Below are 27,232 nucleotides of genomic sequence, written 5' to 3' on the forward strand. Positions count from 1 at the left end.
ATCCACAAACTGTCACAAACCCGTCCCGTTGCTACGAGGGGAAACACACGCAGGAGAAAAGGCCTAGACCATGTCATTATTCAAAAGTCGAGGTGTATTTGCGAGTCTTTGTTGGTGGAGTATCTTGTTCTTGAGTGTCAATGCGAAGACGAAGAGGGAAGACGAGACCCGGTCGATGAACGACGTCTACCGAGGGAGATGTGCGTCCAGGTGCCTCAGCTTGCACAGCACGCGCATAGCGACGCTCTCCAAACAATCTCAGGTGGAGGTAAGGCCAAAACAAGCGGGCGAGCATGCTGCTGTCTTCATGGAATAAAGTCAAAGTTTGATTGTTTCTACTGCATTAGATAATATTCCCTTTGCTTTTTATGCGCAAATGAATTAATAAACCAGAATGTGCTTGAAATAGACCATCCCATTGTTGATAAGAGAATGTTTGTTTTTCTTGTTTTGCTTTTGGTTTATTTATTTAGTTGATTATTAACTGATAACTGAAGTTTGGTTTTGGCCTCACAATAAGTGTTTTAGATTTGGTAAGTTTGCAAGCAAACTAGACACAATAAATGAAATGAGTTCAGTATCATATTCTGACAGAGGAAACTGTGAGTACACTGTACTCCTCATTAGAACGTTCTCTTCACCATGTCCCATTTGTAAATCTGATTCTGCATTGAGAAGTGGAGCAACCTACTGGCTGATGGAGAGAGAGAAGCTTGTTATCCAAATTACGTCCATATCAAGCCCTTCACTACCCCTCCAGTCCCAAGCCTATGACACTGTGACTGAGCCACCCAGGTCACATGATCAAGTTCATGTTCTCCTCCTTGGATTTACAGATGACATCTGTAAATAGCCCGTCCAACTACCTCATCCCCATATTGTTATTTATTTTTTTTCTCCTTTGCACCCCAGTATCTCTACTTGCAAGTTCATCTTCTGCACATCTATCACGCCAGTGTTTAATTGCTAAATTGTAATTACTTTGCCACTATGGCCTATTTATTGCCTTACCTCCCTAATCTTACCTCAAGTGCACACTCTGTATATTGATTTTTTTCTATTGTGTTATTGACTGTATATTTGTTTATTCCATGTGTAACTCTGTGTTGTTGTTTGTGTTGCACTGCTTTGCTTTATCTTGGCCAGGTCGCAGTTGCAAATGAGTTGTTTGTTGTTCTCAACTAGCCTACCTGGTTAAATAAAGGTGAAATAAATCAAATCAAATAAAACAGACAGTACATGGAGATAACTAAGCCTTAGCAGTGAACATGCCCAGTTACTCACTATTCAGCCTCAGGATTCAGAAGGATGGTCCTGTGAGAATACACACTAGTATACTCCCATATAGTAGGCCTATATAGTTGACTGAATGAATGGCTCCATAGGGAATATGGAATGGTGAACTAGTGAGACACATGGCTATTAGCTATGGTTTATTATCATAGGACTGGAACTGCACTGACATCACATCATTAGCCACACTGTTAAGCACTTGTGACCTCTCTAAGGGTCAGGATATGACCTTTAACCTGTTTAATCACTACTTCCCACGGATCATGTAGCAGGGTCAATGTTAGATTGCAAGGGCAGCCCATCTATTCCCTCTGCGATGGAATTCCTGTCATAGATCGTAGATCAAGTCTACCCATTGTAGGAGTGGATAGGATACTATGTCATGTCAGCCTATAAAATGGCTAATTCTTATTGCCAGACTTGGGTTTAGCTACAGTACGCTTCAGCTATACGTTTTCATCAATTCGACACATAGTAATGAACAGGTGAACGTGACTAAAATGAAGCATATTGTTTGAAAGGTCTCTGCTGGAAGCAGCCATGGAAATGCATCTTGGTACAGATTGTTGAATCTATCGTAAGCTTTCCATATTGAAAAGTGCCTTTCTGAGATTTTTTTAACATGACATAATCTACGTCAGACAGTGAATTCAAATCATGTTAATGCCACCATCAATCTGGATTATAGATGTTGGACAGGACCATTAGAGTCTGCTTTGAGGTGGTTCAAATTTAGGCTTGCATCCCAAATGACACACATTCCCTATGTAGTGCACTACTTTTTACCAGGGCCCACAGGGCTCTGGTGAAAAGTAGTGCACTATATAAGAAATAGGGTGCCATTTAGGGTGTAGCCTTACCATTGATTTTCAGTCTTTCACGTGTAATATTTCGGAAAACAATTGTCTGCCTTTTGAGACTAGTTCTGATTTGCGTCAGAGGTCACATGGTGCTCCACTCATTTAGTCAAAGTGACATAACAAAATGTCCTTATCTTTTTAAAATTTGTTTTATTCCACCTTTATCTGTTCTGACTTTCATGTCCCTTGCGCTGCCATGGGAGCCTTCATAACATGGGTATGATGAATTGTGTGAGTCCCAAATAGTATCCTATTCCCTTCATAGTGCACTACTTTTGACCAGAGCCCTATAGGCCCTGTTCAAAAGTAGTGCACTATAATGGAAATATGGTGCCATTTGGGATGCAGACATTCATTGACCTGATAATGACAGAGAGGTCAGATGACTATCTGTCTTTAGCCTTGCCTGCACTGTACACATCTGTGTGAACGTGCCTTAGGAATGCTGCAAGGAGGCATGAGGACTGCAGATGTGGCCAGAGCAATAAATTGCAATGTCTGTACTGTGAGATGCCCAAGACAGCACTATAGGGAGACAAGACGGACAGCTGATCGTCTTCGCAGTGGCAGACCACATGTAACAACACATGCACAGGATCGGTACATCCGAACATCACACCTCCGGGACAGGTACAGGATGGCAACAACTGCCCAAGTTACACAAGGAACGCACAATCCCTCCATCAGTGCTCAGACTGTCCGCAACAGGCTGAGAGAGTCTGAACTGAGGGCTTGTAGGTCTGTTGTAAGGCAGGTCCTCACCAGACATCACCGGCAATGGGCACAAACCCACCATCGCTGGACCAGACAGGACTGGCAAAAAGTGTTCTTCACTGACGAGTCGGGTTTTTTGTCTCACCAGGTGTGATGGTCGGATTCGCGTTTATCGTCGAAGGAATGTGCATTACACCGAGGCCTGTACTCTGGAGCAGGAACGATTTGGAGGTGGAGGGTCCGTCATGGTCTGGGGCGGTGTGTCACAGCATCATCGGACTGAGCTTGTTGTCATTGCAGGCAATCTCAACACTGTGCGTTACAGGGAAGACATCCTCCTCCCTCATGTGGTACCCTTCCTGCAGGCTCATCCTGACATGACCCTCCAGCATGACAATGCCACCAGCCATACTGCTCGTTATGTGAGTGATTTCCTGTAAGACAGGAATGTCAGTGTTCTGCCATGGCCAGCGAAGAACCCGGATCTCAATCCCATTGAGCACGTCTGGGACCTGTTGGATCGGAGGGTGAGGGCTAGGGCCATTCCCCCCAGAAATGTCTGGGAACTTGCAGGTGCCTTGGTGGAAGAGTGGCGTAACATCTCACAGCAAGAACTGGCAGATCTGGTGCAGTCCATGAGGAGGAGATGCTCTGCAGTACTTAATTAATGCATCTGGTGGCCACACCAGATACTGACTGTTACTTTTGATTTTGACCCCCCCCCCCCCCCTCTGTTCAGGGACATATTATTCCATTTCTGTTAGTCACATGTCTGTGGAAAATGTTCAGTTTATGTCTCAGTTGTTGAATCTTATGTTCATACAAATATTTACACATGTTAAGTTTGCTGAAAATAAACGCAGTTGACACTGAGAGGACGTTTCTTTTTTTGCCGAGTTTACCACTGACGGTCCTCTACTCTCTTCTCTCACTAGTAATTACACTACTGACTGTCCTCTACTCTCTTCTCTCCCTAGTAATTACACTACTGAATGTCCTCTACTTTCTTCTCTCCCTAGTAATTACATGACTGACTGTCCTCTACTCTCTTCTCTCCCTAGTAATTACACTACTGAATGTCCTCTACTTTCTTCTCTCCCTAGTAAATACACTACTGACTGTCCTCTACTCTCTTCTCTCCCTAGTAATTACACTACTGAATGTCCTCTACTTTCTTCTCTCCCTAGTAAATACACTACTGACTGTCCTCTACTCTCTACTCTCCCTAGTAATTATACTACTGACTGTCCTCTACTCTCTACTCTCCCTAGTAATTATACTACTGACTGTCCTCTACTCTTTACTCTCCCTAGTAATTATACTACTGACTGTCCTCTACTCTCTACTCTTCCTAGTAATTATACTACTGACTGTCCTCTACTCTCCCTAGTAATTATACTACTGACTGTCCTCTACTCTCCCTAGTAATTATACTACTGTCTGTCCTCTACTCTCTTCTCCCCCTAAAACTTACACTACTGACTGTCCTCTACTCTCTCTAGTAATTACACTACTGACTGTCCTCTACTCTCCCTAGTAATTATACTACTGACTGTCCTCTACTCTCCCTAGTAATTACACTACTGACTGTCCTCTACTCTCTTCTCCCCCTAGTAATTATACTACTGACTGTCCTCTACTCTCTTCTCCCCCCTAGTAATTACATTACTGACTGTCCTCTACTCTCCCTAGTAATTACACTACTGACTGTCCTCTACTCTCTTCTCCCCCTAGTAATTATACTACTGACTGTCCTCTACTCTCTTCTCCCCCTAGTAATTATACTACTGACTGTCCTCTACTCTCTTCTCCCCCTAGAACTTACACTACTGACTGTCCTCTACTCTCTCTAGTAATTACACTACTGACTGTCCTCTACTCTCCCTAGTAATTATACTACTGACTGTCCTCTACTCTCCCTAGTAATTACACTACTGACTGTCCTCTACTCTCTTCTCCCCCTAGTAATTATACTACTGACTGTCCTCTACTCTCTTCTCCCCCCTAGTAATTACACTACTGACTGTCCTCTACTCTCCCTAGTAATTACACTCCTGACTGTCCTCTACTCTCTTCTCCCCCTAGTAATTATACTACTGACTGTCCTCTACTCTCTTCTCCCCCTAGTAATTATACTACTGACTGTCCTCTACTCTCTTCTCCCCCTAGAACTTACACTACTGACTGTCCTCTACTCTCTCTAGTAATTACACTACTGACTGTCCTCTACTCTCCCTAGTAATTATACTACTGACTGTCCTCTACTCTCCCTAGTAATTATACTACTGACTGTCCTCTACTCTCTTCTCCCCCTAGTAATTATACTACTGACTGTCCTCTACTCTCTTCTCCCCCTAGTAATTACACTACTGACTGTCCTCTACTCTCCCTAGTAATTACACTACTGACTGTCCTCTACTCTCTTCTTTCCTTTCAGAACAATGGATCCCTGGGCTGGTGTCAAAATCATAGACAGTGTGCCAAGGTAACGTACTGATGTTTACATTCATACCATACCTAACATGACGGAAATCGCACAAAACTGAATGATCTATTTTCAGAGAGGAAAAGCTCTCAGGGAAAGTCAGCAGCTGAACAAATAGCAGGATAAATCATTGTCATATTGGTTCTTACACAGTACTCTATGTACCATGCAATACCATACATCACTGTCAGCCAATATACTGCAGCTAGCTATGTACTGTTCCTCTGTAGATCATAGAGCCTACAAAATATATGATTGCAACGTATTGCGACAGGTGCTTTAGATGGATGCTTGGCTGTTAAGCTCTTAGTCTCTCCACTTTGTATTTTCATCAAATACATTTCTGCATATCCCTTTCTGGAGGTCATAATTGTCTTTGGGTACAGAGGTCCACTCATTTTTGGTAATGAGGAAAGTAACGTTCTCTAACAGCCCTTCAGTATACTATCCCCACAGTGTACAGAAGTGAAGCTGACATGTTGCCTTTGTGCTTTTTCCACAGGCTTCAGTATATTGTAGTATACGCTAATAGAATGGTTGCACAGTTGTCATATCTCATCATGCAAACAGCAGTCAAATACCATTATGAACAATATTATCTCATGTTTTTGATCAATTGAATGTTTTTTTCAATAACACATTCACACTCGTAGCTATTTATTCTGAAGCCATATTCCTAATTAGTTTCGAATTGTCGTTGTGATTGTTTTGTTACTTTGTTTACTACAGTATAATACTCTGGTTAGTTGTGTGTTTGTGTCACCGTGTGGGAGTGAAGCACAACAACACGCATCTCTTTCTGAGACAGACAGACAGACAGACAGACAGACAGACAGACAGACAGACAGACAGACAGACAGACAGAACCCAGGGTAAGCTCACAGCAGAAACACAGTCAGCCCACCGCTGACCTCTCTTGGTGGATCCATAAAAACATTTGGCCAACTGCTCAGCAGATTTCTCCAGAACTCCAGAGAGAGTTTTCACTCAAACTTTAAACCAGGTCAATCCCTGTAGCATGATCGCATCCTCCACACTAGGACCAAACCGATGTGCTGTTTTTTTTGCTCTGTTTTTAATGGTGAAACTGAGCATATAATAAATAATACAATTATACATTTCAGCGCTCTCCTTGTTTTCGTGAGGAGTGATGATAATGCTATTTTATTCTCGTTAAGAAAGTAATAATGATATTCTATTCTCGTTAAGAAAGAACACAGCCAATTAGAATCCTCTTCGTTGTGGAATGTTCATTACATGGTAGCTAATTGCCAAATTAGAGGCTCTGAAGTGGAGATGAAGAATCAATTTATTCTCACTAAGGAGATCTTAATGTCTCTGCGGTCTCACTTTAAAAGTAATCTTGCTTTGCTTTCAGTTACGTATCACCAATGGTTCAGTATAGCACCAGAACTCAACATTAGATTTGATTGGCTGCTCAAGGATTTCAGTCTGATTTAAGGTCTTCCTGAAATGCCACTGCCTACTATGTAATCTGTAGTTCCAGCTCAACCACAAAATTGGAAGTCAGATTCTCATGTTTTGCAGTATTTGATTACAGGCGATGATTTGTTTCGCTGCGTAAGCCATCGCATGTCTGCATTTGGTGATTGCTTGCAGCAGTGTTTACGGCTACCCTAAAAGTCCACCCACAACTTATCGGAGACAACAACAGTGATGCCATTTTTTAATGCCCTCAGTGATTACATCCAGTAGAGCTATGATAATGTTTGGTCACAATAGTCCGATCATCCTGTACTTTGCCCATGCACACTCAGCATCACGTTGTCTCTATGGACCTCCCTGGTAACGATGAGTGACTGTTAATCTGCCTGTCACTATCTCGTCGAGGCAGGCAGTCAATTAAGGCTACTATAGATGATTACCATAGTCTGACACAATAGAGTCCGGTCACATCTTCATTCAAAGGCTTAGCAGGGGATGACAGGATCGCTTCAGTGCCTCATTTAGGAGAGCCGTGGACGGTTATAATTGCCATGCCATTACACCGGGCTGCCCGTCAGCCTCTCAGCTCTGCAGATATGAATGCTTAGTTGAAGTCATTATTTTTTTATCACCTCACGACAAGCCAAGGCTCTTTCAGATTGGCATTTAGGCAGCACTTGGGAGTCATTAGTGTACCAACTAACACTTACTGGTCTAGCAGTTGGGATGATGTGGACCTAAGGACTAAAAACAAGGCTGAAATGGCACCCTGTTCCATATATAGTGCACTACTTTTGACCAGAGCCCTATGCAGGCAATAGGGTGCCATTTCTAACACACCACATCTTCTTCCTTCCACCACAGACATGACCATGTGAAATAATGAACAGTGTTAGCACTACAGAGAGCTGGCATGGGCTTGTCCTCTTGTGAAAGACTCTGGAACCCCCCCAAAGCCTGTTCAATTTGTAGAAACAGGAAGGGAGAGACAAAGGCAGGGTCTTTTTTTTTCTCCAGGGAGGGTGTCATCTGGGCACGGTATCAAACACTGCTGTGTGCTACAGTACAAACAGCGTGCATCCCAAACGGCACCCGTTTCCCTATTTAGTGCATTTATTTTGACCAGGGCCCATATGGCGCTGGTCAAAAGGAGTGCACTATATAGAGAACAGGGTACCGTTTGAGAAGCAGGCTCAGTCTTCACCACGCAAACAGAACAGCAGCGTTATGCACGGTCAGAAGTCACTAAGGCCATTATCTACTGTCGTTCAGAGAGGAAACGGTTCAGTCTTGTCCTACTGCATACTGAAATGGCCATGTGCACCCTGCTGGTGCTTATCGTGTTTTCCCTGGTTCCTTTGTAAAAACAGAGCAGGTTTTCCTGTGTTCAAAAATTAAGAGTAAGCATAATTGACTTTCAAATGTCTATCAAATTTCTGCCATCAAGGGGTAATACTCCTTTGTCTTTTTCCATCAGTGGAAGAGAGTCCTTAGGTGTTCTGTAAATTCCTAGGCATTCTATTAGAGTCCCAGAGCTCTGCTTTATTTGCGGCCGGTCGCTAGTGGAAAGGAATGCTTGGTTTGAGTTTGAAATGGGGCGGAAAATGAAGCGTAGCCGAGAGGCACAATAAGAACGAGGAGACGAGAGAGTCTGAGCGTCAGTTGGGATTAGAGGAAGAATCTCAAGTTGGAGACCAGAGAAGGGAGATAAGAGATGACAGGCCGGGGACAGTCATAGTACGACATGGTACTAGGCTATGGCAGGGAGCCGAGGATCTAGACACTATGGGAGAGCTTTAAACATGCAGTACACTGTAGTATGGAGGGACTGTAGGAGAGATAAAGCGAGGACAGGGTACTACAGGAGAGTAAAGGGGTAAGAGAGAGCTAGTTGAATGGATGAGCAATGTATGAGCATGTGTTAGTGAATGGGAAAGGGTACAATGTCAGCCTGTAGCAGTTTCAGGATGTTCCTTCCATACAAGTAGCAGTGGGGCCTGGCGCGAGCTCGGCAGGGTCTCCGCATTTTCCCCACCATAAAGTGGGCACCTCAGCTGCATTTAAACGTGTGCCTCCTTCCTTCACGTTATTCAGAGTTTCCGACAACTACCAGCACTCTCCACCCCATTCCACCCCTCACACAATACCTCACACACACACATACACACGCTCACACACACACACACACACACACACACACACACACACACACACACACACACACACACACACACACACACACACACACACACACACTTGCTCATGTTTTCACAGCAACTGAAGATAAATGTGTTTCCCACTCTCATTCCGACCAAAACGTTGCCCCAGGACAACTCCGATCTTCACGCCTTGAAAACCTTCAACAACGCATTACATGGTTGAGGTTTTCTCTAGAAGGTTGTAGGAGTGTATTGGACATGCTGTTATACTTGTGTCAAGGCATAAGTAAGTAAGAAATAATAACCATAAGCATACCGAGTTTATATACTGAACACAAATATAAACGCAACATGTAAAGTGTTGGTCCCATGTTTCATGAGCTGAAAAAGATCCCAGAGATTGCCAAGACAATCCATCCACCTGACAGGTGTGGTATATCAAGAAGCTGATTAAACAGCATGATAATTACAAAGGTACACTGTGTGCTGGGGACAATAAAAGGCCACTCTAAAATGTGCAGTTTTGTCACACAACACAATGCCACAGATGTCTCAAATTTTGAGGGAGTGTACAATTGGCATGCTGACTGCAGGAATGTCCACCAGAGCTGTTTCCAGAGAATTTAATGTTAATTTCTCTACCGTAAGCCGCCCCCAGCGTCTTTTTAGAAATTTTGCCAGTACGTCCAACCGGCCTCACAACCACAGACCAATTGTAACAACGCCAGCCCAGGACCTCCACATCCGGCCTCTTCACCTGCGGGATCATCTGAGACCAGCCCCTCGGACAGCTGATGAAACTGAGGAGTATTTCTGTCTGTAATAAAGCCCTTTTTGTGGGGAAAAACCTGTTCTCATTGGCTAGGCCTGGCTCCCAAGTGGGTGGGTCTATGCCCTACCATGCCCACCCATGGCTGCACCCATTCTCAGTCATGTGAAATCTATAGATTAGGGCCCAATTTTTTTTTTTTAATTGACTGATTGCCTCATATGAAATGTAACTCAGTAAAATCATTGAAATTGTTGCATGTTGCGTTTTATATTTGTGTTCAGCATAGTTAAACCTGGATATCAAATGGATATTGTTACTCTAATATGGTAACTTTCAAATTACCCTTAGAGCCACCAGCCTTACTGTACATTGTGATGCAACATTCCCCACTGCCTTCCTCCATGGCTACCAACCACGGTGTTTCATTGCAGCATGAAATTGGAAATGTGAATATTCCCCATGGCAGCCTATCCTGGGTTACTCATGCAGGAAGAGTGTCTCTCAGGGGACAAGGACAGCAGTACAGATTTACAAGCCACTACAGGAAGCACATAGTTAATAACAAACACACTGTGGAAGAGTGGTGTTCTTTGATTTTCAAACATCCTATTTATTTCCCTTAAACTGATGTTCCCCAAATTAAATGTGGGTCCAGCAACCGGCTGTCAAGTTCTTTAGCTGTTCTTTCCTCAAGAGAGTCAGGAACACCGACAAAGCCACAGATGTCAGATGCATACAAAGATTCCTCCCAATAAACCTCAAGCTGCTAAAGTTTGTGGTAACACTTTTTGCTGTTATATTGAGGGAGATTGAGGGCAGAAGAAGTATTCAAGTATTTCTTTTGAATACCGTGGTGACACGTTTTTAATTTATTAAGCTGCTTCAGAAATCTCCTGTGGTGGCATGGAAGGTGTAACAAGCCCTCACCTCCATCTCTGTTTCTCTCACTTTCAAAGTGCCTGGAACCCTGCAAGGCCTCCTGGGACCTGAAGAGCCAGTGTCGGGAGCTTTGTGAGGTACGATGACTTTTGACAGCCTCCCACTTCGTTAAGTTAGGGGGGAGGAACACGCTGAGGAGAGGCTTCATGTTGAGAGGCTAAATTAGTAGAGTTCAGTTCAGATTCTCCTCCATAGACATTTTCTTGGCAAAAGTAATCTGACACAGGCATATTTTACCTCAGTGCTTCTTCAATTTCCTTAATCAGTAAGTAATCAGAAACGGATCTTTTTCCTACAGTTTCTGTACAGTTTTTCTGCATGTTATTTTAGTAGTAAAGCATCTATGCTTTCTAACACTCTCTCTCTCTCTGTCCCCCAATCCTCCACCCCAGCGATCAATTCCCAAGAAGCACTGGGAGTGTGTGACGAGTTGTGAGTTCCTGCGCTCGGTGGTGGCAGTGAAGCAAGGTGACTGCCCTGCTCCTGAGAAGGCCAGCGGATTTGCGGCGGCATGTGTGGAGGGTTGCGAGGAGGACAGAGAGTGCTCTGCCCAGAAGAAGTGCTGTTCCAACGGCTGTGGGCACACCTGCCAACCTCCCAAGAACCTTAACAAAGGTACAGCAACCTCCGGTACACACAGTATGTTTAGTAAAATAGACGGGAAACTTCAGTACACACATTTTTTGTTGGTTGGTTACAACCAATATATTATCTGCAACCAATTTGTCGGCCAATTCAAAGATGAGATAAAAAAATGAACTTTCTCTTAGATAATTCACTGATATCAGTGGAAGGTTCGATTCCCTGAGCTAACTATGTAAAAAAAAACAAATTGCTCTGGATAAGAACATCTGCTCAATGACTAAAATCGAATGATCACATAACCTTGAAACGACCCACTTCACCCTTCCAGGAGCCCCTCTGAAGCCCAGGAAGGAGCTGAGTTTTGAGGAGCTGAGGTCTGGCCAGATGGAGGTGAGCTGGTCCTCCCGATTCAACGTGTCGGCCGAGCCGGTCATCTACGTGGTCCAGAGGAGGTGGAACTACGGGATACAACCCAGTGAGGATGCTGCTACGCAGTGGGAGGTGGTAGCACAGGTTAGTCAGCCTTTTTTTGGGGATGCTCACTTATTAATACTGGATTTAGTTGATTATAAGGGGACAAATTAATGTAATCTACTTAGAGTTCACTGTGTGGCAATGTATTGATTGTTTGTGAAGTTAAACAACTCTCTGTCTCTCTCTCTCTCTGTCTCTCTCTCTCTCTAGACCACAGAGGAGAAAGCGCGGCTGGCTGACATCCGGGCAGGCCGGTGGTACCAGTTCAGAGTGGCAGCAGTGAACGTCCACGGGACCAGAGGGTTCACCACTCCCAGTCGCCACATCCACACCAAGAAAGGTGTGCGCGTGTGTTTGTTTGTGTGTCTGCTTGCGTGTGTGTCTGTGTGTGTGTGTGAGGCTGGCTTAAACAACCTGGGGTGATATTGCACTGGCTGTAATGAAGATGAATACAGACTAATTACATTGGCTTTTGGCCATTTCTGAAGTGCTTTATTGTGCTTAAGCCCCCTAGAGCTGTAATACCTTCCAGTCAATGTATGAATAGCTTTAATATACAGTTACTAAAGCTTCATGTATTTGGCAGCTGTAATGTGCGGTGTGGGTTAGCTGTGCTGCATTTGTCAGTGAGAATGCCTCCATGATTGATTGACCTTTTTACTGCAGTGGGTTAAATCAGGGTCACACAGGCTGATTTTCGGTACAAATCTACTTTGAAACTGAAGTATACACCTCACACACATGGTTATGGGCTTTAAAAAAAGAAGACAAATGTACCATGTCCATGTCAGATATAGAGTTTAAATGTATTACATTTTGAGTTTGCATCCCAATGTTACACTTTATATACATCACAGAAGACTGAAATATAACAAAACGGTTTAACATAGAAACACCAGAAACACTACTGATGTTTACTTCAGACCAATGACACCTGATTGATTAATGATGTCGTCCCCAGACCCCTCCGGCCCCCCTGCCCCATCTGAGCTGAGGGTGTCCAACGTGACCTTTGGCCCTGGCGGCAGGGCAGTGTCGGTCCGGCTGCGCTGGTCCATCCCCTCAGACCTGGATGTCCCTGTACACCACTACAAGGTTTCCTGGAGCTGGGCCACAGGCAGCACTGGGGCCACAGCACCACCTAAGACAAAGAGGAGGAAGATGGTCAATGGGGTAAGTCGTAGAGTTGACATGTTGGGCCCATGTGGTAGGTCAGTCATACCAATAGAAATGGAATGATGTGGTCTGAGGGGCTTTGGCGGTCGAGTTCTAGAAACTAAAAGGGTTCTTCGGCTGTCCCCATAGGAGAGAACCCTTTTGGAACCCTTTTTCTACCCTGACATGTAGGCACTCATTAACATGGGACATTCCCTGGGACAATGTAGAGTGGAAGCCTGTTCTTTCTTTCCTCAAGCCACAACAAATGGCTTGTTGTAAGGATAAACAATGGCAGTGTGTGTGGCTTTGATGGCATAAACCTTCCAATCGCATGGTGCTTAGTGCTTACACACCAAATCAAGCAATTGTATAGTTGTTGCCTCTGGCAAATGAATCGCAAATTGATGCTATTAAATCTGCATTAGCTTGTGTCTGTTTTGGAAAATGAAAATTTCCCGGCAAGTTATTGCTGTGGTTATTGGACCTACTTTGTACCTTTTGTTGTGTGGATGCAGAGGACACAGCACGGTCTTCCTGACCCCATAACCCCTCTGTCCTGTGTGTGTATCCAGGGGCAGAGCTATGTGGAGCTGGAGAGTCTGCGAGCTAAAAGGAGTTACAGTGTGGAGCTACAGGCCGTATCCTACTGGGGACAGACCCCACTGAAGAGTCCCAAAGCCACCCTGCACTTCAACACACAACACAGTACGTCAACAACAGTCAAAGCTTATCAGCTGTCATTTGTTAAGGAAAATGTTTGATAATTAGGCTCCTCAAATTCTGGGAACATTCTCAAAGTTCCCTGGTTTTTCTAGGAAATCCCAGTTGGAGGATTTACAGAATTTTGCAACTCTATTAAATATTTACCCAGTATATTGAGGTTGGAAGAGTGATACACTACATGACCAGTCACGAGTCATGACTGCAGTCAAATACCGTTTATCACGGTAATTAGGCTTCTCCAAGCTCTGATGCTGCTGATGGTCATTATTAGCCTACCAAACTTGCAAACTGCCTGGTACTCAGCATCAATGCAATTGTAATCAAAGATCTAATCAAACACTTCATGAGAGCCAATGAGCTCATATTGCGCAACATTTCTATAGGCTATGCAATTGCGTGAGAAAACAGAGTGATGGCCTCTATTAAAAAGAGGAGGACCCCATCAGCTTTCATAGGCTAGGCCTATTATATTTATTTCTCAACTTTCCTAATATTAAGCACATTGTTTATCTTTACAACAGCGGTATAGCCTTCCTGGCTGGCGTGAAAATTAACCACGGGAAAAGCTTCCTCCATTTGCTGTTTAAGTGCATAGATGGCATGTATTTGTTCCACTGCCCATGTTTTGAGACAGGTGCCTGATAATGGACCATTTTAAATCAAAACAAATTTCACACATATATTATTTCGGATATGTAAAGACAAGATTAAATTAAGAATAGTCTGATGGGTGACAATATTAGCCTATCACTTGTGAATTCTATATTACTTGTGAATGATGCCCAGCATAAGAAACAATGCCTTTTTTTGCGACTTTTTCTAATCATAGTCGCACACATAGCCCATAGGCCTGTTTTGATAAGGTTTGTATTACAACTAAAGTGGCCAAATAACTTGGTGGAGTGGTGAACTTTACACTACTCCAGCCGAGGCTTGGCATTGTGCATGTTGATCTTAGGCTTGTGTGCGGCTGCTCGGCCATGGAAACCCATTTCATGGAGCTCCAGACTAGCAGTTCTTGTGCTGACGTTGCTTCCAGAAGCAGTTTGAAACTTGGTAGTCAGTATTGCAACCGAGGACAGGCGATTTTTACGGGCTTCAGCACTCGGTGGTTCCATTCTGTGAGCTTGTGTGGCCTACCTCTTCGCGGCTGAGCCGTTGTTGCTCCTAGACATTTCCACTTCACAATAACTGCAATTAGAGTTGGGCGGAAATTTGACGAACTGACTTATTGAAAAGGTGGCATCTTATGATGGTGCCACGTTGAAAGTCACTGAGCTCTTCAGTAAGGCCATTCTACTGCCAATGTTTGTCTATGGAGATTGCATGGCTGTGTGCTCGATTTCATACGTCTGTCAGCAACGGGTGGGGCTGACATAGCCAAATCCACTAATTTGAAGGAGTGTCCACATACTTTTGAATATACTGTATTGTGTATGTACATTGGATGGTGGCCTCATTGATCGTGTCCCAGCTGAAAAATTTTCTGGGTATCTGGATTGACGGAAAAGGCTAATTGAGGACCTTTTTACTGAAGAGTGTGTTTGTTTCCTATGAATGTGTTTTGCATTTTGTGTATTGATGTGTATATTGATGTGAATATTGATGTGTATATTGGTGTGTATACAGGGCTGATCTGTGAAAGAGACCTTCGTCTCAGCATGACACCCTGTCAAAATTAGGGTAAAAAGGGAAAGCTATAGTGTTTTGGCATGTAGTGTATGTTTGCATCTGATCTAACATCGCTTTGTTCCCATTTTCATTGTTCCACAATCAGGGGAGGAGCAGAGGTCTGGCGCCCGCCCGGTCCCCATCTCCGAGGGCCTTATCCCTGATGTGTTGGATGTGGGCACCCCCTTCTACCAGGATGGCCAGCTGCAGGTCCGGGTCTACTGGCAGAGGAGCACAGGTATGCAGGGAGAAACCAAGACACAGCCACACACGCATGAATGAACGCACTCATAGGCGCACACACGCAAGCACACACACACACACACACACACACACACACACACACACACACACACACACACATTTGATTTGGCCTTTGATAAGAACAGCAGTGCTGCTGAGGAAATAATCCTCTAACCACCACCTCCCTATCGTGATGTAAACAGAGAGATTATCGTAAATGTACAGGCTGCTTGTGGGTAATTAAACAAACAAAAGGCTGAAACAAAAGGCTGCTTTCTTACAAGCTGATAAGATGCACAGAAGTACATCCTGAATCCTGTTCATGCAGGAATATGAGCACAGTAAGCTAGCATCGCTGATTCACTGGGCTACCCAGAGCACACACACTGGGCTACCCAGAGCACACACACACTGGGCTACCCAGAGCACACACACTGGGCTGCCCAGAGCACACACACTGGGCTACCCAGAGCACACACACTGGGTTACCCAGAGCACACACACTGGGCTACCCAGAGCACACACACTGGGCTACCCAGAGCACACACACTGGGCTACCCAGAGCACACACACTGGGCTACACAAAGAGCCAACTGAGGAACAGCTTTTCTTACATTTTGCATCAAATAATCTGTTCTGTCTGAACAAGTTGAGCTTTATTGTCCTTTTTTGAAAGGACAATGTGTGCTTCGTCACCAGTGTTATGCGACAAATCGGCAGTTGATGATGAATGATTATTGATTTATACTACTTTCAATTTCTCTCAGATCCCACTGTAGTTCGGTATCGTGTCCAGTGGGTACCAGAGTACTGTGGACACAACCAGACCAAAGGAGTGGACAATATCATCACACAGGTAACCAGTTTCATTCAGCCATACAACCGATTTATGGTGAAACAAGTTATGGTGAAACTTCAAGTAAGGCAAAGGGTATCTATCTCTATTGGAGTTACAGTATAGGCTGCTCTCATCATATCTGTGTCCGCTGTCTTATAGGAGGGCTTTGCCAGCCTCCCCGGCCTGCTCTTCTCCTGTAAGTACAGAGTGAACCTCCAGCCACTGGGTACTAAGGGACGTGCCCAAGCAGAAACCACCTTCTTCTTTACCCCCTCCTGCGCCAGCATCAGGGCCAAGAGCCCCAAACACATAGCCTGTCCCGGCCAGGAAGGTGAGACACCACTGACCACCCAAAGACCACTTTGGACACTTTGTCATTGACCTAGTGACCCTTCAGTTCACATGTCCATTGGTGTACCTCTCTATGTTTGAGAGGAACTACATTGAAGTCGGACTGAATCACTGATCTACATATCACCTTGCATCCTAAATGAATCGTCATTATGTGATCAAGATTTGCAATTCTGCGCATTGCTTTGCTCAAACTGGTCCCCTCAAACACTCTTTATGTTTGTCCCATAGGAACTCCTCCTCTGAAGGTGCTGTCCAAGGCAGAGAACCTGACCGCCTCCTTCATTGCCCACAAGGGTAACGTCACAGCTGTGTTTACATGGGAGGTGTCTGCGCCACTCCCACCCCGACAGCTCCACGGGTTCCAGGTCACATGGGCGGAAGTGACCTCAGCCAGTCGCCATAACAACCTTCCCAACAGCCTAATCTCACAGTCCCAGATACTACCACCAGTAAGTCCATCATTATAAAACCAAATAGTGCTGTCCCACCAGGCACAGACGTCATTTCAGCTTCTTTTCCACGTTGGTTCAACATAATTTCATTGAAATGACATGGAAACAACGTCGATTCAACCAGTGTCTCCCCAGTGGGGTACCACCATAACTGGAAACCCATATCAACTCAATGAATTAGCCCACCTTTATGCAACAAATCTGCCCATTTGTCTCAGGAAATCAAAATTCCCATAAATAACCAAAAAATGTCCAAGTAATCCATTTTCACAAATTCCCATGATTTGTTGCAGTTTAAATAAGTAGTTTCACGGCAAGGGGGGGGGGGGGGGGTAGTAGAGTAAGGTGACCAAAACATCCATATAGGAAAAAGCCAACCAGCCCCTTTTAACAGTTAATGAGCCCCTGTATTGTTGTCTTCCCTCTTCTGTCAGGAGCGTAATGTCCTGGTAGTGTCAGGTCTGCAGCTAGCCACCCTCTACAGGCTGGAGATCCAGGTGATTGGAGCCGGAGGAGAGGGTCCTGCCACCACCAAGACTTTTTGCACTCCCGACATCTCACCAGTCCTGCAGCACAGTAAGATCATGGATTGGATTATCTTGCTCTTTTCCAGACGCTAAAAGAGATTTATGATGTTGCAGTCTGACTAGGGTTGCAAAAGGAGAGTATATTACTGGAAACTTTCAAAGTCTACCAGTAAACTACTATAATTTTGTAACTTTCAAGAAATGTATGGAATTTTACCATATGACATCTAGTGTCCTTTTGGGGTACTGCTGACTATCTCTGGCCCTCTGCGTGGCCTCATGTAAAATATATTACAACAAATCCAATAAGATGATTTTAAAATAAATAAATGAATGACAAAGCTATACAACTTTATTCTAAATATAACTTTGTAAATGTATGTGTTTAATGTAAGGATTTCAGCATGAACTATCCTTTCTATTTTTTACTCACTTACTTATTTGACTATATCAATATGTTTTTGCTGTAAATGTTTTGGGTACAAACTGGTTGTAGTTGTGAAAAAAATACAATAGTTGGAGGAGTTGCAGAGTTCACTGAAAATAACGCCATTGTTGATTAGATGCTTTTTTTCATTAATTAGGCTATTTTCTCTTGAACCATGTGGTCTATCCACTAGAAACTCATGGACAATATGAACACAAATATAATAAATGTATACTTTATATATGAATAAATATACGTTTTGGTTATTCAAGTATAAATCACTATAGTTTCCATAGATTATCTGTTAATTGCCATTATTACTGAAGAATCTAGTAACTTTCGTAAATTACCGGTAGTTTTGCAACCCTAACTCTGACCATATTGTTGACTTGTTTGTCCTATCTCAGGACCTAGACTCAGGAACCATCACCAGCACCAGCCCAACATAGAGGCACTGAGAGATCAGCTGACCAGAGCTGACCAGACTGCACAGAACTAACCTCCCTGACCCAGGACACTAGAGAACAGCCACCAACAGAAGGGAGAAGGGTTCTCTTTCAGACTCTACTCAGTCATGCCTCTACTGTTGTATGTACACCCTACCAATCAAATAAATTGCTAACAAGTAGCCCACCAATAAACAGTTCACCCAACCCTTCAATGAGGAAATGCTTCTGAATGTTGCATGTGGATATGAGTCGTTATACAGTAGATTAAGATTCCTTAGAGACCTTGGCTTTGCATGTAAAATCCTAGTGTTTCTGGCATGAAATGGTTTGTATTACAACCTCCCTCTCTCCGACAAATAGACAGTGACTTGTCGCTGTTAATTAATACATTTTGTTATTTGACATTTTAATATGCTGAAGATGTCATTTTGTGCCCCAACTCATGTACTGTAAATGGTGTACATACAGTTAAGTCTATAATTTATTTATGTCTACAATGGTTTATTTGTATGTATTACTGTACACAGTTGTCTTTGTGTTACTTTTGACGGTGTATGTTCTTTCTAGTTCACCCTTTTGTAAACTGACATACCCTGTACAGAGATGTTCTAAGTCAAAGTAAATTCCATGTCAAAAAGCATTGTGTCTGTGCATATTTTATACTGTATGGTTCAAAAGTCCATCGTTATAAACCAGAGAAAATGGACGACCATTGTGTTTCTATTGACATTATATATTTGTTGGTGTGCAAACAAAAGGTTAGCTGGGGACGTGTGGAAACACAAACACACACACCACCCGGCAACGCAGTCTGTCAGCGTTCTATACTCATGGTGCATGGCTTCACACTTGTTCCCATTCAACCCAACCAACTGGGTCTCTGTTTCTGCCCGTCTAACTACACTATGTGTGCACATGCACCTGAATGTGACTGCTATGGTTTCTCTCTCTCTATTTTACATCTTCGGGGTCCTTTACCTGTTTATTTTTTATCTTATGAGGGAGTTGTTGGTTCAAGCGTCGAAGCCATGATTACTGATATGTTAATGCTGATTTAATTTGCTGTCTGTAACCCCGTTTCCATCCACAGATTTAATGTGAGTAAAGTCTAACTATATAAAAAAAATAGAATGACAGCTGTGATGGATGCAGGAATTTACCGACACACCCCTTGACTTTCAATTGGCACCCTTGACTTGTATGTATTCTCTCCTGATTGGTCTCTGTGGTGCTTAGTCAATGGGAACTCCGTTGCCGGCCCCATCATAATGTTTTTTACACAATCTGGCAGTCTGACTAAAGTGCCAGAGGTATGAGGAGAGACATCCTCCTTTGTATTTATGGGAACAAATATATCCTAACACTTTGGATCCTATTCTTGGACAGTTAGAAGACACAATGCGTCAATGCAACAAAAAAAAGGAAAAATGACTAATTACTGTCCATGAGTAACCTCAACCCTGCGGGTCTGTGGGTGTTTGGGCCAATAAAGTGCCAACTCAATTCTACCACTGACTAGTCTCTCATGCCCCTATGATTGGGGGCACAGGACAACAGTTTCTAATCTAAACCAGCCATTTTTTACTGGAGTACACTGACCCCTAATTGGGGCTCTTTTCTTGACACACTTTAATACACTTTGGTGCTTACAAACACTCTACATTTATTCATTCTGTGATAGGGTTGGATCCTATATGCTACTTGTATTATTCTCCTGTAAATGGTTCAGTGCCTATACTTTAGGCTGTGTAGAATGGGGCATAAAGGAAATTACCTCTACTAGATTATAGTGATAAGGAAATCAGCATACAGTTTTGGCATGTGTATTCGTTTGCCTATAACTAATCAGAATTCCATTATGTTTACATAAAAAAAGAGAATACTTCAAAATGAGAAGATCCTGCCATGGAAAAGACGACGGGGTGGACATAAAGTGTAAAGGAGGGGAAATAACTCCCGCCATGCAGCAGGACACCTTCAGCTGTGGGGTCTTTGTAATTAATATAGAACCTTCACAAAAACACATGGAGCAACTGCGAAAAGAAATGGCTGAGGATATACTAAAAATGTCTGGTATGTAATGTAAGGACATTTCATTCAAAGTAAATGTCAATTCTTTCTTTTTATTTAGTTGTGTGGAACAGCCATATGTTCAGTTCATGCCTATGACTTCAGAGTTCAACAAGGCCAACAACTGCTTCATGTGTGCCACTGATAAAGAACCTGGATGTTGCCGAAAGACTGACTGGTTTAGTAACTTTATTTAACATGTTTATAATCAGTGACGGCATGTAAGACAATTTATGATATAACACGGCTAATTCACCATACCGCATTAATATTTGATATTATTTATAACGTGTTATGCTTTGTTTTGTTTTAGATTGAATGTTTTGCATGCCAATGGTGGTTCCATGTGCTGTGCCTAGGAATGAAGACAAACGAGCTCAACAAAGTGAAGAACACAAACGGGAAGGGCAGTCTTTGTTGTTGTAAATGTATGCTATACCCCATCCACACTGAACAGGGTCTAAAATGTACATCAACCAGGGATAAAGAGGAAGTTAACACTGAAATGTTTTGTACTTATTTGAAGTAAAGTGTCTGTTGACATGTTGGAAAAGATTAAAGGTCTACAATTTCTGTTTAATTTGTCAATATTCCATTTTTATTCATTGTTTTACTGGCCACCATTACTGTGGTTACATGTTCAGTATATGTATTGACCAACAAACCCACTGCAGCCTACCTCACAAGCTCACTCTCCATCCCTGCTTTGCCCTTTTCCTTTATGGTTGATATTAACGATGAAAGGAGATATTATCTGTCTCTTTCCTATTGTGTACCGCTGTTAAATACTGCGTCAAAATTAAAAAACTGGGAAAATAAGTACTTTGAACTACCAATTATTATAGATAAATATTTAAGAAAAGGGTAAACACAATACTGGACTGAACCCCCTAATTGTCAAACTAATATTAATGTACAACAATATAGAAGATACATGACTAGAGGTTACGCAGTATGGGTGTATATTCACTGCATGCTACTTAGGTGTGTAATGGACATGACTAGGAGCTATTAAAATGTAAAACTATGAAAAAATGTATGTTACACTGAGTGATTTTACAGTGCACAAACAAGAGTGTGCAATATATAAGGTTAGTCCGTGGACATTCTGAAGTTTATTTGACCAAGGAGCAATTGAAATTGTTAAGTTAGAAAAATTAATGTAAAATCTTGTGAGATGAGAATGGACAAACTAAAAGGTGCGCAATATGTAGGCCCACTGACGGTACATTCTGAACCTTGTTTGAGTCCAGCTATTGAAATTAGAATGTTTGAAAAATTAATGTAAAAATGTGTGAGATGAAAATGGACAAACTAAAGGGTGCGCAGTATAGAAGGGCAGTGAGTGGACATTCTGAACATTGTTTGAGTTAAGTAGGTCACATGACCAAGGAGCTATTGAAATTCGAATACAAAAAAGTTTGTACTTTGTTTACGCTCCCTAACTAATTGAACTAGGAATACAAAATGCTGTTCACATTTCCACACGTTTATTAGCTTAGGAAAGCGAATTAATGTCCAAATCGTGAAAATAAGACCTGTGCAATGTTGTGCGCAATTTTTTCCAACATCGTGAAACTTATTTGGAGTCTGTGGCTCAAGTAGTTTGAAAGCGCGATTGTTGATTAAAAAAAAAAAATAATAATAAAAATAATTTTAAAAAATTATAATAACACGTTTGAATGCGCGAATATCCGTCGAATATCCCATTTGAAACTGTGTTTACCTCGGTATAAATAATAATGAACTTCACGTGAAAGTGCATTGTATGAGCTTGATGCTCCTTTCCAATACATGTCGAGGGTCTTATTCTGGTGACATGATGATCGACGCTTGATAAACGTTTTGTCAAATAAAAACATTCTCGCTCTTATCCATAGTCTCTTCGTGTAGACCAGCCTACCTGCAGCGCCTATCCGCACTGTATCTGCGAGCTGTTGGCTACATCGCACGTGCCAAGATCAGAGTAGGCACATTTGCTATTTAACGCAACAACGTTAGTGACAAAACTATCGGTAGAGTTGAAATGCGATGGAAACACATTGAACACTAGATTTCTATTTGGTACATGAAAATTAAAGCTAGAGTACATTTTGTGTGCACTATGTCATCACTCACTGTTTTTTCTATCTGCAACAAGTCAGTTTGATGGAAACAACTGGTGGGAAAATGCTATATTTTCTTCATGCAGATATGAGAATATTCCCATGAAAATCTGTCTCCAATTGGATGGAAACCTAGTTCATGCAGGCAGTGGCGGCTCCTCAGAGGAGGAAGGGGAGGACCATCCTCAGTGAATTTCATAAATATAAAAATGAAAAAAATATGAAAAAATGTATAATTTTTAGATAAAACTATACTAAATATATTCAAGTCGCAAAATAATTGATTAAAACATACTGTTTTGCAATGAAGGTCTACAGTAGCCTAAACAGCACACTGTAGGGTAGCACCATTGTGTAGCCAGAGGAAAGTTAGCTTCCGTCCTCCTCTTGATATATTGACTTCAATACAAAACCCAGGAGGCTCATGGTCCTCGCCCCTTTCCATAGACACAGTAATTATGACAACTTCCGGAGGATGTCCTCCAACCCATCAGAGCTCTTGGAGCATGAACTGACATGTTGTTCACCCAATCAAAGGATCCGATAATTAATCTAGTAGTGAAAGCATAAGCTACAGCTAGCTAGCACTGCAGTGCATAAAATCCTCCTCCATCATCGTAAGCGGCACTTACCGCTACTGATGGCAGATAATGGTGTAAAACACTTGTATGAACAGTAATCGGCTGAATGCTCTAGTATACACTGTACTGGGAGTCCTGAAAGGCCTTGCTGCAAACATAACCACATCTATCCAGCTCCATCCTGGTATAGTATTCCTAACTGTTTCAAGAGTATGTTCTCTTATGTTTATGACCTTCCCTGGGGGGTGGGGGGGTAGACAAATAGAGGTAGAGACGGAGGATGGAGGAAAAAGGGAGAACATATGGGATTTCTATCAAAACAGTTTAGAAGGCATGGTTAAAATATACAAATATATTTCACATATTTATTTGAATGTTTTAGCACCTAGCAACAAATGTCAATATCCTAGCAACAAACTAACTTCAAAATGTACAGTACCAGTCAAACGTTTAGACACACCTACTCATTCAAGTTTATTATTTTTATTTTTTTACTATTTTCTACATTGTAGAATAATAGTGAAAACATCAAAAGTATGAAATAATACATATGTTATCATGTAGTAACCCAAAAAGTTGGAGGTGTGTTTTGGGTCATTGTCCTGTTGAAAAACAAATGATAGTCCCACTAAGCGTAAACCAGATGGGATGGCGTATCGCTGCAGAATGCTGTGTTAGCCATGCTGGTTAAGTGTGCCTTGAATCAAAAATAAATAACAGACAGTGTCACCACCAAAGCAACCCCACACCATCACACCTCCTCCTCCATGCTTCATGGTGGGAACCACACATGCAGAGATCATCCGTTCACCTACTCTGCATCTCACAAAGACATGGCAGTTGGAACCAAAATTCTCCAATTTGGACTCATCAGACCAAAGGACAGATTTCCACCAGTCTAATGTCTGTTGCTCGTGTTTCTTGGCCCAAGCAAGTATCTTCTTCTTATTGGTGTCCTTTAGTAGTGGTTTCTTTGTAGCAATTCGACCATGAAGGCCTCATGCAGTCTCCTCTGAACAGTTGATGTTGAGATGTGTCTGTTACTTGAACTCTGCGAAGCATTTATTTGGACTGCAATCCGAGGTGCATTTAACTCTAATGAATGTTTCCTTTGCAGCAGAGTTAAAAACATTTTTTTTTACTAGGCAAGTCAGTTAAGAACAAATTCTTATTAACAATGACGGCCTACCCTGGCCAAACCCTAATCCGGACGACGCTGGGCCAATTGTGCACCGCCCTATAGGACTCCCAATCACGGCCAGTTGTGATGCAGTCTGGAATCCAACCAAGGTCTGTAGTGACGCCTCCAGCACTGAGATGCAGTGCATTAGACCGCTGCCCGACTCAGGAGCCCAAGAGGTAACTCTGGGTTGTGCTTTCCTGTAGCGGTCCTCATGAGAGCCAGTTTCATCATAACACTTGATAGTTTTTGCGACTGCACATTTTCTGGAGTGACTGACCTTCATGTCTTAAAGTAATGATGGGCTGTAGTTTCTTTTTGCTGATTTGAGCTGTTCTTGCCGTAATATGGACTTGGTCTTTTAGAAAATAGGGCTATCTTCTGTATACCACCCCTACCTTGTCACAACACAACTGATTGGCTCAAATATATTAAGAAGGAAAGAAATTCCACAAATGAACTTTTAACAAGGCACACCTGTTCATTGAAATGCATTCCAGGTGACTAGCTCATGAAGCTGGTTGAGAGAATGCCATGAGTGTGCAAAGCTGTCATCAAGGCAAAGGGTGGCTACTTCGAATAATCTCAAATATCAAATGTATTTTGATTTGTTTAACACTTTCTTGGTTACTACATGATTCCAGCGACGGTCCCCGCTCCGGAGCCTCCAGCGACGACCTCCTGTCCGGAGCCTCCAGCGACGGTCCCCAGTCCGGAGCCTCCAACGACGGTCCCCAGTCCGGGGCCTGCAACGAGGGCCCCCAGTCCAGGGACAGCAACGAGGGTCCCCAGTCCGGGGCCTGCAGTGAGGGTCCCCAGTCCAGAGGCGCCACCAAAGTGGGGGGAGCCAGAGGTGGAGCAGGGTCTGCGTCCCGCACCGGAGCCGCCACCAAATAGATGCCCACCCGGACCCTCCCCTATAGATTCAGGTTTTGCGGCCGGAGTCCGCACCTTTGGGGGGTGCGCCTTTGGGGGTCACGCCCTGGCCATAGAGAGGCTTTTATTCTCTATTTTGGTTAGGACAGGGTGTGACTAGGGGGGGCATTTCTTTAATTCTATGTTTTCTGTTTCTATGTTTTGGCTGGGTATGGTTCTCAATCAGGGACAGCTGTCTGTCGTTTTCTCTGATTGGGAATCATACTTAGGCAGCCAGTTTTTCCACCTTAGTTGTGGGTAGTTGTCTGTGTTAGTGGCCTGTATAGCCCTAGTCAGATTCACGTTCGTTTTTGGTGTTTCTTGTTTTGTTGGCAACATTCTTAATAAAGGATAATGTACGCTCACCACGCTGCACATTGGTCCGGTCATTTTCAAGATGACGTTCGTGACACTTGAATTTATTTTAATGTGTCGATATGGCTATATTGTAAATGTTTTGCCGCCAAACTGGTGGCTGTAGTGAAAAAGTAATTAGTTGGAAGAGTAACAGAGTTAATTGAATATAATTCCATTCTTGATTAGATCCTTTTTTCATTAATTAGGCTATTTTCTCTTTAACTATATGATCTATCTACTAGAAACTCATGGACAATATGGACACAGATCAAATTTAAAAAACTGTATATATGAATCATTTTTTAAAGTATAAATTACCAAAGTTACCATACATTGCCATAGATTACCTGTTAATTACCATTATTACCTAAGATGCTGTAATTTATTACCAGTAAGTTTGCAATCCTAACCCTGACCTTATTGTTGACTTGTTTGGCCTATCTCAATGTGACCATTCAGGACCAAGATTCAGGAATCATCACCAGCACAACATAGAGGCACTGAGAGATCAGCTGACCAGAGCTGACCAGACTGCACAGAACTAACCTCCCAGACTCAGGACACTAGAGAACAGCCACCAACAGAAGGGAGAAGGGTTCTCTTTCAGACTCTACTCAGTCATGCCTCTACTGTTGTATGTACACCCTACCAATCAAATAAATTGCTAACAATTAGCCTACCAATAAACAGTTCACCCAACCCTTCAATGAGGAAATGCTTCTGAATGTTGCATGTGGATATGAGTTGTTATACAGTAGATTAAGATTCCTTACTGACCTTGGCTTTGCATGTAAAATCCTAGTGTTTCTGGCATGAAATGGTTTGTATTACAACCTCCCTCTCTCCGACAAATAGACAATGACTTGTCACTGTTAATTAATAAAAAATGTTAATATAAAAGTTACATCATTTTACGTTTTAATATGCTGAAGATGTTATATTGTGTCCCAACTCTCATGTACTGTAAATGGTGTACATACATTTAGTCAATCATTTATTTATGTCACAGTGGTTTATTTGCATGTATTACTGTGTTTATGCTTTCCAATTCACCCTTTTGTGAACTGACATACTCTGTATAGAGATGTTTTAATCAAAGTAAATTCCATGTCAAAAGTGTTGTCTCTGCATAATTTTATACTGTATGGTTCAAAAGTCCATAGTTATAAACCAGAGAAAATAGACGACCATTGTGTTTCTATTGACATGATATCTTGTTTGGTGTGCAAACAAAAGGTTAGCTGTTGAAACACAGGTCTCCTGGGGACATGTGGAAACACAAACACACCACCCGGCAACGCAGTCTGTCAGCGTTCTATACCCATGGTGCATGGCTTCACACTTGTTCCCATTCAACCCAACCAACTGCGTCTCTGTGTTTCTGCCTGTCTAACTACACTATGTGTGCACATGCACCTGAATATGACTCTGCTATGGTCTCTCTCTCTCTCTCTC

General features: G+C 42.7%; 1 protein-coding gene across 2 annotated transcripts; it reads left to right on the forward strand.

Moving 5' to 3' along the window:
* LOC139414160 (anosmin-1-like) lies at window positions 1–26,354 on the forward strand. 2 transcript variants are annotated; one of them, XM_071162042.1, is made up of 15 exons: window positions 22–268; window positions 5,305–5,352; window positions 10,686–10,745; window positions 11,061–11,283; window positions 11,582–11,766; window positions 11,938–12,067; window positions 12,689–12,900; window positions 13,458–13,590; window positions 15,386–15,517; window positions 16,290–16,378; window positions 16,520–16,691; window positions 16,943–17,163; window positions 17,601–17,742; window positions 18,528–18,626; window positions 26,337–26,354. In XM_071162042.1, exons 1-14 carry the CDS (start codon window positions 71–73, stop codon window positions 18,617–18,619), a joined length of 2,037 nt encoding a protein of 678 aa, XP_071018143.1. In that variant the 5' UTR covers window positions 22–70; the 3' UTR covers window positions 18,620–18,626; window positions 26,337–26,354. The 2 variants fall into 2 exon arrangements, with proteins under 2 accessions (XP_071018144.1, XP_071018143.1); XM_071162043.1 differs by lacking the exon at window positions 26,337–26,354 and having other exon boundaries at window positions 1–268; window positions 18,528–19,206.
* The last annotated feature ends 878 nt before the right edge of the window (window positions 26,355–27,232 follow it).

Source organism: Oncorhynchus clarkii, chromosome 7 (assembly GCF_045791955.1).
Source record: "Oncorhynchus clarkii lewisi isolate Uvic-CL-2024 chromosome 7, UVic_Ocla_1.0, whole genome shotgun sequence".
NCBI classification, from domain to species: Eukaryota; Metazoa; Chordata; class Actinopteri; order Salmoniformes; family Salmonidae; genus Oncorhynchus; species Oncorhynchus clarkii.

Excerpts from the sequence above, each read along its gene's own strand:
- LOC139414160 (XM_071162043.1), top strand. The coding sequence starts at position 71 with ATGTCATTATTCAAAAGTCGAGGTGTATTTGCGAGTCTTTGTTGGTGG. Across the intron at positions 11,767-11,937 it reads AGTGGGAGGTGGTAGCACAG|ACCACAGAGGAGAAAGCGCG; the intron begins GTTAGTCAGCCT and ends CTCTCTCTCTAG. Across the intron at positions 16,692-16,942 it reads AGCCTGTCCCGGCCAGGAAG|GAACTCCTCCTCTGAAGGTG; the intron begins GTGAGACACCAC and ends TTTGTCCCATAG.